This window comes from Schistocerca americana, chromosome 9 (genome assembly GCF_021461395.2).
Source record: "Schistocerca americana isolate TAMUIC-IGC-003095 chromosome 9, iqSchAmer2.1, whole genome shotgun sequence".
In the NCBI taxonomy this organism is placed as follows: Eukaryota; Metazoa; Arthropoda; class Insecta; order Orthoptera; family Acrididae; genus Schistocerca; species Schistocerca americana.
The window spans coordinates 97,719,849-97,734,091 of record NC_060127.1 but is presented as its reverse complement, the minus strand read 5'-3'; the positions used below and the strand labels follow the sequence as shown (position 1 = coordinate 97,734,091).

The following is a 14,243-nucleotide window of genomic DNA, read 5'->3' as shown; positions in this document are numbered from 1 at the left end:
TTCAGTGAAAGTATAGTCATGTCATTTGCAAATTGGTAGGATTACAAAACTTGTGATTTCTATATCACAGCAGTATTCTGATCATAAGCCTATAAGCCATATTGCAGTATTTTTGTTTCGTTAAAATCAACTGAATAAGAAAAAAATCAGCACACAGTGTTGTATGCAGTTTGTTTTAAAACTACATGAGAGTAAGAGCATGTGGGAGATGAAATTTCTCCAATGGTTTGAATACTGTGCTATTGTGGTTTGACAGTGAGAAAGAAAAACTGAACAGCATATTTTCACAGCCATCATTTTCTTTTGTGCAGTCAGTTTCAACAGTAAACTGTGCATTGTTGTTTCAAAATTATTGAGATTGTCTGTCAGAATGTTTATTGGAGTATTGTGTAAAATCAAGTAAACTGGACAACAACATAGACATTGAAACATTGAAAATCTTGTCTTTCTATAGTAGTATCAATGGTAAGACATTGCATCACAAGTTTTAGACATATATGTTCGTGGAATTGTTCAGAGATGGAACAGACTTCAGAGCACAGGGTTTTGTGCATAGTCCCCTTTCCAGTTACAAAGTATTGGTATAATTGAAATAATTTAATTAGAAAACTCATAAAATTGCATATTTCATTGTTTCCTTGTGTGTCTGTTCAAATGTGAGCATTTATAAGACGTTAACAAAATGCACTTGCATAAAATTCTGCCAACTGAGGTTGCATGTAGCCTGTTACAGCATCACAAAGTTTGTCAATGTTGCTGCCAATCCACATTCATTGTGAATGCACAGGTAGACCTTGTTTGGAGCATAGTCTGGACAGGGGCAGATGTTAAAGCCCCATGTAAATTGAGCTAATGACTGATTACTGATAACTGTGTGTGGGCATTGTTTTGTGAAACCACCAGAGTGCTTTATTTTGAATTGCTCTTCATAGTATTTCTAGTCTCTCACATTAAGGTTAAGAATTGTTCCACATGCCTCCAGTGTGGGCTGCTCCACACCACCACCACCTCCTCCTCCTCCTCCTCCTCCTCCTCCTCCTCCTCCTCCTCCTCCTGCTGACACAAGGAGTACAAAACAGTCTCAAAGGTTTCTTGTAGTGCAATGTTAAAACAATTCTTAGTTCTGGTTCTGTCCAGTGTGTTCCAACTAAGACAATGTATGAAACATTTCATAATGGGTTTAATGCATTTGTAAGAGTTTAGTTTCATTAACTGGCTGTGAACATGAGCAAGTTTACTAGTATATTCTAGTTTCAGCCTTTATAACCATATTATAAATTTAATATGGCTCTTGTATTTGCTTCCAGAAACATTCATGTGTACACTGAAACTTTTGAATGCTGAAAAGTGCAGCAGTAGCTTTGTCAGTATTTGTGGCCATTGTGTAGTATAATAGTTCAGTGAATGAAGTAATGTACAGTGCCAGGAAAGAGATTTGTAAATGGTAAAATTTCTGTTACAGGCTTGGTCCTGACGTCTGAAGGAAATGGACCTCCTAAAATCAGTGCAGCACCAGTTATGTGCACACATAATGGGTGTATCGATGAGTACTTCACAACTTTGAAAATGCAATGATTTGTTCATTTAACTTGGGCATGGATTTGGTGTAATTTTATAGGGAAATGTTTACCTTACACTTCCATAGGCCCAATGTGACTTTGTTTGGTTACACAGCGCACACACTCCACCTGAAGCTGAGGTCTTGGCAATGTGACCACAGCGTGTCGCATGTGACTTGTTCAGTTCCGGGGTATTTTAACTTGGAAATACAGCAGAGATGGCGACGAATGTTTATGGGTTTTTTACTGGCACAAATTCTACTTTCCATTAATTTAACCACTTGCATGAGAAGTTGACTACACAGTAAAGATAGCCTTTCCATTGTATCTTTCATCCAAATTGTTACACTACCACATGAGATCCTATAATCAATCCTACTGTTTTTTAGGTCTTGCACGGTTTGAAGTGCGTATCTTTACTTCACACATGCCAGTTGGACACGGGACTGGAGCTGTAGAAGAGAATGCTGGGTTGATTTTTTTGTAGGAACGTACAGGAAGCCTAGTCCCACTTGATGTTTGTCATGTGCCAAGGGATGACTTCAGGATGTGTCATACTGAATACTTTCAGGTAAACACTTCGATAACTCAAAAATGATATGCCTACTAGGAAGATCTTCACCATATTCTGTACAAAAATTACATTGTGTAGTTGTCACACACTCTTCAAACCAAAGCACGCACAATTTGCTGCTACTGCTTGGGTTGGTATTAATTTGTACTTGCATATCACACAAGTCAAAACACAATCAGTTTTCTGTCAATATGACAACAAGCCTGTCTGTAAGTTACCTGTATAAGTTGGTCTAAATTTTCAAATTTGTCAAGTTCTTTTCTAATTCACCCTGTACTGTAGTGTCATGCTTGCTCCAACAATCAACTAGATTCTTGTGCATGCATGAGTGGACATCATGGTTTATAGGCCTACTGGGGAAACTCGCCATGTAAAACAAAGAGTAACGCATCAAGCCTGGTACCCCAGTGGTGATGAGGAAACCCAGGTGTTACTAAAGGAAACAAATAATTTGTGTGCTTGTTACTGTTTGTATCATTACTGTTAATATATTTATCCTATTACATATAGCTAATACACCTTAAGTGAAATATTAAATTGATGTAAGTAAATATTATGTGGCGTATGTAGAACACTCTATGCTTTAAAAACCAAAACTGTAAGGCGATTTCAGAAAACTTGCTGTGTTACCAGAGTAAGACCATCCTTTCTCAAGAAGCTCCTTGACAACATTTTATTGACGTGGTGTATTGTGACTAAATATAAAAAACTTTTCACATCAGGTATCTGTTCCAAATATACTCTGTCTATTGATCACCTATATTTTGATAATAAAAGTAGACAAAAATAGAAACAATTTTTTTACATTAAGTCGATTGCCTTTGGTACTAAATTTTCTAATAAGTGTCTGTTGGAACATTATCTGGGATGACAGTTTCATCTAATATGAGGTAAGAAAAAGGCTATGTATTCCAGATTACCATGGTTCAGAAGTACTCAGCTGTTCCTTCAGAATGTTTATTTTTGAGGTTGTTGTTACTTTGGGACGTGAGAACATTTTTTCCAAATACAGTGGCTTTTGCTTCTATTTAATCATATTTCCAAATCTGTTGCCTGTTCACTTCTGTCTCATTTGCTGTATCATACAAGTGCCTGACACAGCCACTTTCACCCCCTGCAGGTCCGGGGGTTAGAATAGGCCCGAGGTCTTCCTGCCTGTCGTAAGAGGCGACTAAAAGGAGTCCATCCCCCTCAAGGGGGTAGTTAGCGCCTGCGACCGGAGACGGACGGTCCCACGACCTATATTTGTGGTCTTTTTGGTTTTTCGCTTCTCGTTTCTTTCTTCTTTGGTTGGTTCCTTTCTTTGTTCTTCTCCATCTCACTGTCTTCCTTACTCTCCTTGCCTTCTTCGCCTTGCCTTCTTCGCCTTGCCTTCTTCGCCTTGCCTTCTTCGCCTTGCCTTCTTCGCCTTGCCTTCTTCGCCTTGCCTTCTTCGCCTTGCCTTCTTCGCCTTGCCTTCTTCGCCTTGCCTTCTTCGCCTTGCCTTCTTCGCCTTGCCTTCTTCGCCTTGCCTTCTTCGCCTTGCCTTCTTCGCCTTGCCTTCTTCGCCTTGCCTTCTTCGCCTTGCCTTCTTCGCCTTGCCTTCTTCGCCTTGCCTTCTTCGCCTTGCCTTCTTCGCCTTGCCTTCTTCGCCTTGCCTTCTTCGCCTTGCCTTCTTCGCCTTGCCTTCTTCGCCTTGCCTTCTTCGCCTTGCCTTCTTCGCCTTGCCTTCTTCGCCTTGCCTTCTTCGCCTTGCCTTCTTCGCCTTGCCTTCTTCGCCTTGCCTTCTTCGCCTTGCCTTCTTCGCCTTGCCTTCTTCGCCTTGCCTTCTTCGCCTTGCCTTCTTCGCCTTGCCTTCTTCGCCTTGCCTTCTTCGCCTTGCCTTCTTCGCCTTGCCTTCTTCGCCTTGCCTTCTTCGCCTTGCCTTCTTCGCCTTGCCTTCTTCGCCTTGCCTTCTTCGCCTTGCCTTCTTCGCCTTGCCTTCTTCGCCTTGCCTTCTTCGCCTTGCCTTCTTCGCCTTGCCTTCTTCTCCTTGCCTTCTTCTCCTTGCCTTCTTCTCCTTGCCTTCTTCTCCTTGCCTTCTTCTCCTTGCCTCCTTCTCCTTGCCTCCTTCTCCTTGCCTCCTTCTCCTTGCCTCCTTCTCCTTGCCTCCTTCTCCTTGCCTCCTTCTCCTTGCCTCCTTCTCCTTGCCTCCTTCTCCTTGCCTCCTTCTCCTTGCCTCCTTCTCCTTGCCTCCTTCTCCTTGCCTCCTTCTCCTTGCCTCCTTCTCCTTGCCTCCTTCTCCTTGCCTCCTTCTCCTTGCCTCCTTCTCCTTGCCTCCTTCTCCTTGCCTCCTTCTCCTTGCCTCCTTCTCCTTGCCTCCTTCTCCTTGCCTCCTTCTCCTTGCCTCCTTCTCCTTGCCTCCTTCTCCTTGCCTCCTTCTCCTTGCCTCCTTCTCCTTGCCTCCTTCTCCTTGCCTCCTTCTCCTTGCCTCCTTCTCCTTGCCTCCTTCTCCTTGCCTCCTTCTCCTTGCCTCCTTCTCCTTGCCTCCTTCTCCTTGCCTCCTTCTCCTTGCCTCCTTCTCCTTGCCTCCTTCTCCTTGCCTCCTTCTCCTTGCCTCCTTCTCCTTGCCTCCTGACATTAGGCAAATGGAAATCAGACAAGATACAGGAGGTACCCCATGACTTCTGTCACCTCTGTATAGCTCTGACTAAACTATGGATTGGTTTGTCACAACCACAATAGACTAATCACACTTTAACCTGTTCAGGTAACCAGTGCTCCTGTCCACAGTTGGTTTTGATAAGATGTTGCAGAATGACAGTTGTAGGCAGGTCTGCAATTGAAGACTTTGGCCAACAGGTGTGTGACATGACTTGTAACAGAACTCAGTATAGGCCAGTTCACCAGGTGGAGTTGTTTGATATTTTCTGCATTTCTTATGACATTGTGAATGTCAACCAATTGGCAACTAATTCTCTGGCAGCTGCAATAGACAGGCTATATAAAAAACTGCAGGAACTAACATACACATAAATTACTGTTAAATGAAGGGTGCTTGGGAAGCACCATATTGGATTTCCTACTTGACAGTTTGTGTTCTGTAATAAGCATGTTATGAAAGCAGGGTATCTGAAGGCAAAAGCATACAAAATAATTATAAAATACATTTTTTGTATGACTCGTTAGAATTGTCAAATGATTACAAGAGAGTTAAGGCCTTCATGATGTCTCAGCTACAGCACAACAAACGCCGAAGTTTCACAACTTGATCATGGTGTAGTATTAAGTGTAGAGTAACAAAGTATGAAATAGCTGGTTCGTGTCCTGTGATGCGAGCTCTTCATTTCTTTCTGGCTTGGTGTTTTTAAAAGGTATGGGACTTAAATCATTACTATAATTTTACCTCTCTGTATTGCTCTTAAATCAGAGTATCACTTCATGGGTTGGTGTATTAAGAAAACTTAGTAAGTTTCAAAATAAACTCGTGCAAATACTTCATTCTCTCCCTTCACCACTGGCTGGTCCTCATGAATGCAGAACGTCACATAGTTATAAACAAATATTAGGGGCTAACATACCCTTCAGTAAAGAGAAAGCATAAACTCAAGATAACTTTCCTTGAGGTTATTGTATTGGATGTCATGCTTGCCTCATGCATTTTCAACTGAATGATCACACATGTTAATAGACAGCTCTTTTTTTCTTGAATACAGCATGTGACATCAGAAAGTCCCATGCGCAGTCTTGTGAACTGTTCCCATGTCAGGCCATACTAAAAGGCAGTGTAATAAGTTGGCCACAGTGCTTACTCGCCTCACATGAGATAAAAAACAAAAACCTTGTGAAAGAAGGAACTCCGTATAATCAAGAAGTCTACTACAGTTGGTCCCTTGAACAACGTCAAGGCAGGACTAGTTATTTTGTTGATGGTTTAAAGTGACGTTAGCGGTATGTCCATACAGGACTTCGGAGCTTGAAGAAAGCATGTATCCTGTACATTTCTCCTTGTTCATGTAGTATTCGTCACTTTCCACGACCGTCGGCAATGACAAATAGAATAAATCGGCAACGACTTTACTAAGATTGTGTTAAGTGGTCTTACTGGCGACATCAGCATACTGAGTGCTACTGAATTCTCGGTGCAGTCAGGGGAATGCTTGACTATATTAGCAGAACAGGCCTAAGCTCAGCTGCTGTTGTTTGTGAACACAACTAGAAAACAAGTCTTATTGAAATTGGATATTTCCTGTGGTTGCAGCAATGAGAAGAGTATGAATGCTAGTCATCAGTTTTGTGATGCAACACATTCCACTAAATTTCGTCTAAATAAAACTACATGTTAACTCAAATGGCAAAGCTTCACCTGTAGATACAAGAAGAAATTAATTTAGTAGACCCTCCACACCTCCCCCAGGGGACTTTCGGTTCTTACGTGAGTTTGTGTATGGTGCACACTGGGCCCTGAGCTATTTTGGCTCATTCCCATGCTGTTTCCTTTATCGTGCCCCTCTTTTCCTGGACTCCTTCACCTCTGCCCACTCCTTCCCGCCTCTCAGTGCTCTCTCATGTAGACCTGGGTATGTCAGGTTTCTTCTATTCCTTCCTGTTCTTGTTCTCCTTGTCTTTCCTTTTCATCCCTTTTCAGTGTTTCTGGTCCTCCTTTGGGGACTGACCTCCACATCTACATTTCCTCTCACTGATATTTGCCTTTAAGGGAAGAACCTCACTCCCAAGCATCTACAGCATGGATTCCTTCCTCCCTTTCCTTTCTTCCCTGCTGTAACTCCCACGAATGAGAAAACGCATGAATATATTCTTTACTGTGCTCTTGGCATGCACTTGTTCATAGAAAAATTTTTGCTTTGGACATTTCATTAGTTAGGTCCGCTGATCAAATGTACTGGCTTGAGCATGCAGTGGCAGGGTGTGGTGAAAACGGTCATCCCTCCGAGCACATCATCAACTGTGCAGACAAGTGAAGCGTGACGATCAGCAGTGGTGGCACTGTTGCCACTAACTCCATCTCGTAGGAGTGACGTCACTGTTACACGCCGCATTTCATGTATCTTGCTGCTGACTGGTGAGACAATGAAGGCAGGCACGTGTGATGGAGCTGGGTTGCTGTGTGCGCACACGTGGTGCCAATCCAATTGATTGTTCTTCCATTTGTGAAAAACATAAAATATGGCAGAATTAGTCTTTCATATATCACTGCACACTGTAGCAACATAGGAAAAACATTCTGAGTAGCACATGTGTTGTGTGAAGTGTCGCTCTAGCATGAATGTAAACTGTCACTGTTCATTCAATAGAAGATTAACAATTCACACAACTGAAGTTTGTCACACAGTTTTAAAATGGTTCAGGGTTTGAATAACAACAAACACATCTCAACACAGTCTGTTACGCTTACTTAGTGCAGTTATTTGTGTGTTTCTGAGCAGGCATTCATGAAGCATCTGCTAACACAGTTTATTCATTGCGCAGTTGTCACACATGGTACCCCCCTGGGGGCTCAAGACACTTTGAATTGTTTATGCTTGGCTACCACAGGGCCCCAGCCACCATAGCATCTTTTCCCTTCTGTGCTGCATGTCTATCCTCCTGCTATTTTTTCCTTTTCTGTGGGAAACATATCTGGATCTTACTGGGAATGTTCCACATCGTCTGTCACTGACATAAGAACAGTCTCATCACTGTCTTTCATTCCCTCTTTGTTTGCTTGATTCCCTTCTCCCTTATTTCCTGCACTTGGGCGTTGGAGGTTCCTCTCTCTTCTTCCTCCTCATGCGCTCCTGATGGCCGGCACAGACGTCTGCTGCATAACAAGTGACTGCGTAACATGTAATTCTTAGCCCTGGGTCGAAAGGCAGGGTTTTCACATACCCTCTGGTACAGGCCAGGCCCAGGGAGGGGTGATAGCCTGAGCTGCCAAATTCCCAAATGGTCCTTCAGTCAGGTGTTAGGTGTGACCTGAGGTGTAAACAATCACCTAAGGCAAGGGTGCCCACCTGTGAAGGGGACCCCCAGTTAGAAAGAGCATGCTACTGGAGACACTAATAATCATGGGGATTTTCTCACAATGAACCAATCATCACAATCAACATCTACGAAACGTAAAGGTAATGAGGCTAATAATTCAGACCCTGCTAGTTGCAACGTGGTTCCTTGTGGTTTCACGTATTGAAGATAGTCAGTCCTTTGCAATGGTAATTCAGTTCTTTATTCAAAATTGTGTTTATGCCATTCCTGGCCCTGTGAAATCCTGCTCTCGCTTAGAGGAGTGGCACTTTGCTTTTGTAGACAACTCCGGATTCTCAAGCTGAATTGTTTTCCACCTAGCTTCTCCATGGCTATCCTTTTCATGTCATGGTCCATAGAACTTGGAATTCTTCATGTGGTGTTACATACACTAGGCTGTTAGACAGTCTGGCCAAGGCCGAAATCCAATCTAACCTCTCAGATTGTCGGGTGATGAAAAAGGTAGATTTCTCATTAGTGCACACCTGCACTTTGATAGAGTAGTGCTTCTGTCCAAAATCAAAGTAGGCCATGAAATTACACAGTCCGACCCTACATTCTGAACCCTATACCCTGCTATGAGTGTCATCAATTCAACCACACCAGAACGTCTTGTGACACGCACCCAAATGCCTAACCTGTGGTAGGGATGCATATGAGGGCATCGTCCACCTCCTTCTCCCTGCTGTATCAATTTCATGGCAGTCATGCTGCTGCCTCTTGGGATTGTCCTGTGTATCATGATGAGCAGCAGATCGAGGTAAAGGAAAAAGTGTCTTCCCCAGTCGCCTGCAAGTTATTGGCTAGTCACAAACTGTGTGTTCTCCACTTAGTTCTCTTCTTGCTACCTCTCACTCCATGAATGACATGGCCACACAGACATGTTACATCAAATTCAGTTCTGAGATTGTGAAATTACCCAGTGTCAAAATACCATCACCATCCCCCTGTCTAGCTGTGCAACAAGCCATCAGACTCTCGCCTCAAGGAGTGAAGCCACTGCGTACACAACTGGTGACCAGAAAGGACAAAAGGAGTTCTCCTGTGAACACTCCCTACAGCCCTTAAGCCAAACGCCAGTGTCTTCCTCTGCTAACTGGAAAGGCTCAAAGAAGTCCAGCAAAGGCAAACAGTCAGCTCCATGGCTGTCTCGAACATTGTCTTCAATGGTGTTGCCACGTGATACCTTGGCCTGACCAGCTTCTGTCGCCAGTGCCCACCACCAACAGTTTTCCTGCGTAGCGCTCTACACACTGACAGCACAAGCAAGTCGATGATTCTGTTGATGTCATGGAGCAGGGTCCTCCTGCTTCTATGCAGTGTAGCTGCAAGTCTTCAGACTGTCAATCAACAGTGCTGAGATAACGGCCCTTCGTTTCTTCCTCGTACCTCCTAGGATGGAACATTCATGGCCTTCTGTCCCACAAAGAGAATTTGTGGCTGCTTTTAGCATCACATCGTCCCCTTGTACTCTGCCTTCAGGAAACAAAATTGCATACTCACGCCTGCTTTGAGCTTTCATATTTCTCTCCAGTTTATTTTGACCTTATCCCCCACCCCCTCCCAAGGTAAGCATTCCACCTCCTGCGGGCATCATGCTGAATGAGATTCATAGGCAACCCATCTCACCGACTGCCCATCTTCAGGTTGTTGCAGTTCACCTTTTCCTTCCTCACCTGATGTTTTCTCTTTGTACCGTTCATATCCATCCATTATTCAATGTCACCAGGTCAGACTCCCTTTAGCTTGTTGGGCAGCCACCTCGCGCATTTGTACTACTTGGTGACTTTAATGTGCATAATCCCCTTAGGGGTTCTCCTAGAACCTGCCAGAGGTGCCCTCTTGGCTGATCTTAATCAACTCAACCTCTTCTGCCTTAACACAGGAGTTGCCATGTTCCTTTCCAACTCCTCGCATACTGATTTCCATTTGGACTTATCCTTTTGCAATGCGCAGCTTGCCATCATCTTGAGTGGTCTGTTCTTTCTTACACCTACTAGAGGGACCATTTCCCATGTGCTGTCCGTTTGCCGACTCCTACCCCATCTGTGTGCATACCCAAATTGCAGCTTACTAAGGCTTATTGGCAGCTGTACTCCTCCCTGGTGACCTTCAAAGAACAAGATTGCCTGTTGTGATGACCAGGTGCAATATCTCACAAGCATTATCCTTTCTGCTGCAGAATGTTCCATTCCTCAAACTTCCTCTTCACCACATCATGTCCCTGTCCCTTGGTGGACTGAGGCTTGCGCCGACACAAATCTTGTGCTGATATGTGCTCTCAGCATTTTTAACAGTCATTCTATGGTGGCAAACTGCATTCATTACAAACAGAAGAGTGCCAAGTGTTGTTGTATTCTTTGGGATAGCAGGAAACCTAGCTGGATTTCATTCAGTACTTACTTTAACAGTTCCACCCCTTCCTCTGTCATATGGGCCAACCTCCGATAGCTCTCTGGGACAAAGATCAATTTGCCAGTTACCGGAATTCTGTTAGAAGTGCCATGGTTCGGGGCAGACTTTCTCAGAATAGTTTACGTTTGTCTTCAAGGGTCTACCATTTCAGTTCCCCCAATGTCTCTGTGACACTCTGCTATGGAATAAACAAACCTGTGACAATTTGTGCTTCTCCTCCTTGTATACATGCAATATCCCCTGTTAGTCCTATCTGGTACAGGTCTGACACACGTGAGCAATATTCTAAGATGGAGCACATGACTGATTGCTTTTTAATCTCTTTTGTAGACTGATTGCACTTCCCTACTACCTGCTTCACCCATGAGTGAACCTATGCGAACATTCCATTTCATTTACCCAAAATATAGGATACTATGTTTTTTTCGCTTTTGTTAAGTGCACAGTTCTAAATTTCTGAACATTTGGAGCATGTTGTCAATTTCTGCCCCATATTGCAATCTTATCAAGAGGTGACGGAATATTTATGCAGCTTGTCTCAGACAGTATTTCATTATATATAACTGCATCATCCCCAAAGAGCCTGATATTACTATCACTATTGTCTGCAAGGTCGTTAACATACAATACGAAAAGCAAGGGTCCAACACACTTGCCTGGAGCACACCCAGTTACTTATAAATCTGATGATGACTCTCCATCTAAGATAAAATGCTGTGTCCTCTCTACCACAAAGTTCTCAATCCAGTTATAAATTTCACTTGATACCCCATATGATTGTACTTTCGACAATAAGCATAGTTGCAATAATAAGTCAAATCCTTTGTGGAAATAAACACATTGTCTACGTGGTTACCTTGATCCAAAGCTTTCAATATGTTGTGTTTCACATGATCAATGTTTCCAAAACCATGCTAGCTTGGAAAGTGAGGACACCATTCTGTTCAAAATACCTCATTATGCTAGAGCTCAGAATATGTTGTAAGATTCTACAAGAAATCAACATCATAGATACTGGATGGTAGTGTTGTGAATCGCTTCTACTACTGTTCATGTAGACATGTGTAACCTGTGCCTTTTTCCAAGAACTGGGCATGGCCTTTTGTTTGAGGATTCTACGACAGATTATAGTGAGAAGAGGGGCTAATTCAGATGCAAATTCGGTATAGAATCTGACAGGGATTCCATTGTGCTCTGGATCTTTGTTCAGTTCTAACAATTTCAGCTGTTTCTCAACGCCACTGACTCATACTTATTTCATTCATCTGTTCAGTGGTACAAGGATTAATTGGGCTAATTCTCTTGGGTTTTCCTTTGTAAAGGAACATTTACAGAGTACTTCCCTACTTACCTATGCAGTGTGTGGCCAATTTTTCTTTTAAATTTGAGCAAGAATTCGTCTACATGCTAGTTTACTGAACACACCCAGCTTACTACTTGTTTTAGTTGTACTGTCCTCTGCTCTTTGTGCTTAAGTTACCCTTGTTCCCACAACTGCGTCGTGGTCACCAGTACCAGTGTCAAAGTGGACATCCTCAAAGACATCTGGTATATTTGATGAAATCAGAGCCAATATATTTCTATTGTGAATGGGTCCCCTGAATCTGTTCTAGGTAGCTTTCACTGAAGCCTTTTAGTAAAGTTTCACAGGATGTGTTACCACACCAACCACTAACAAAACTGTAATTTCCCCAATTAATTGTTGGATGATTCAAGTCTTGACCGATGTCCACAGTGTGATTGAGTAACTGGACTACAAGTGAACTGACATTTTCTGAGAACTTTGTGGTTGCAAGAGGAGATGAATCTGATGGGCGATAGGATCCAATTATCATTTTGTACCCACCCCTAACACTGAGTCTTGTCCAATCAGGCTCATATACAGTTTCAATTTCTACTTCAGTGGACCTGAGTTTTTTGTCTACAGTGTCAAATACACCATCACCTTTTTCCATTTGCCTATCCTTTTGGTATACATTTAATTTTTCCTCAAAAATCTCACTGTTGTCAATTTCAGGTTTCAAGCAGCTTTCATTGAGCTCCATTGCTTTTCACGAGCACTTCAAACTCTGGCACTTAGTTATGAATGCTTCGGCAGTTTACCACCTCTCACATGTGGGAGGCATTTTTTTAGTACTACACTTACACTTCTGAGTTTCCTACAGTCACTGGATGTAGAGCCGCCTAATCTAAAAAAAAAAACCTCTTGGGTGCACAGCACAGTTAGTAACCTGAGTAGCAGCCTCTGTTGTGTAGTGCACATCTGACCTATTTATGGGGACCCTACCAGTTCACAACGCTACAGCACAGGTCCAGGAACTTGCAGCCTCGCTTGTCACAGAACTTCTGAAGTGTCTGGTTCAGTCCTCCCGCTCAACTCACACCTGAAGGGCCACAATCAGTTGTGGAGACAATGCTGCATATTGTGAGCTTCATTGAGACTTAATGCACAAGGTTGGTCTCCCCAACTTTCTCTGCCTGTCGCTGGAATGACCCAAGAGTCACTTCAGTGCCCAGACGAAAGGCATCATGTGTGCCACAATCGGCAGTTTGTTGCACTCTGTTCCCTAAATGGCTGCTCGAATAGCCTCACACTGAGTGCACCTGGTGTCCTTTCCTGTCCCTCGCTGACATTTCCCGAAGGGATACAATCATTCACCAAACATTTGGATTGCCAATGACTTACAGACCCCTACCCTTTTGTTTTTCCCCATATAGGTGAAGTCCCACTGGCTCAGTTTGTTTCAGTGAAAGACAGCACTTCAGACTTGTTAGTTATGGGTATTTGTATAACACCCTGATTCCTCACTGGCTCACAACCACGCTGTACAGGATGCCTAGATCTACCACGGACACGCTACTCGCAGGGAAGTGGACGAGTAATGACAGATGCAATACTGTCTGCAGAGGAGACAAGATATACACCAGAGGAGTGTACTTACGGTACCTCTGGTACAGTTAGCACAGGTACACAACTCTCAGCAGCTCTTCCCACACACCGATTCACCACAGCTGACGATCGTTTTACAGTAGTTGAGGTGATTTCCAGCATCTTAACAAATGTCAACCAACTCATCTCATGTCTGGTAACAGCAATCACAGTGGAGCTGCATTTTGGCTGTTGCAGTGTAATGCAGGTCAGTGAACAAAGGGCTATAAATTAAACCTGCTGATTATTTCTTAATCTGAGCTAAAATGGCTCTAATTCCCCATGAAGACTGAAGCAGATACACAAAAAGAGATTTCTGTTAAGCCAACACTGACACGTGGTAATATTTGCTAGTTTCCTAAAATGTTTTTATGTTTATTACAGTTGTTTGCAAACTGGAAAACAGATTTATGATGAATGCAGAGAATGTATATGATTACTTTTCTTAAAGGGAAAATGAGATTGTAACACACAATTTTAGTTAGAATATTGGCTACAGTAATTAAAACCCCAATTGTTTGTAGATAATGCGAAGCAGGATTGTAGGTTCCAAAAATGTTCAAATCTACAGTTATTTGCATTGATACACAATGAAATTCACGGGTGATGTATACTTTGGCAGAACTGTGATCAACAGATGCTGATTTGTTAGGAATCAAATTAGATACCAAAACACTGGTACCACTAACTTATGAAAATATAGTTTTGTAACTGTCACAAAATTCTGAAAGTGACCTATTTCTCATGTAATTAGACAAAGAATTAGCAAAAGGTTGTTTTGAAC

At 42.9% G+C, this 14,243-nt stretch overlaps 1 protein-coding gene across 1 annotated transcript; it reads right to left on the bottom strand.

Annotated features, from left to right (window-relative positions):
* Positions 1–945: 945 nt before the first annotated feature.
* On the bottom strand, positions 946–4,732 carry LOC124550694 (vicilin-like seed storage protein At2g18540). The gene is made up of 2 exons (XM_047125418.1): positions 3,491–4,732; positions 946–1,053 (listed from the first exon to the last, which is right to left on the bottom strand). Exons 1-2 carry the CDS (start codon positions 4,730–4,732, stop codon positions 946–948), a joined length of 1,350 nt encoding a protein of 449 aa, XP_046981374.1.
* Between the last annotated feature and the right edge of the window lie 9,511 nt (positions 4,733–14,243).

Bases quoted from the DNA above. Each gene is read 5' to 3' on its own strand.
- LOC124550694 (XM_047125418.1), bottom strand. From the start codon at position 4,732: ATGTCAGGAGGCAAGGAGAAGGAGGCAAGGAGAAGGAGGCAAGGAGAA. The intron at 1,054-3,490 runs GCAAGGCGAAGA...TTGTGTCAGCAG, and splicing joins AAGAAGGCAAGGCGAAGAAG to GAGGAGGAGGAGGAGGAGGA.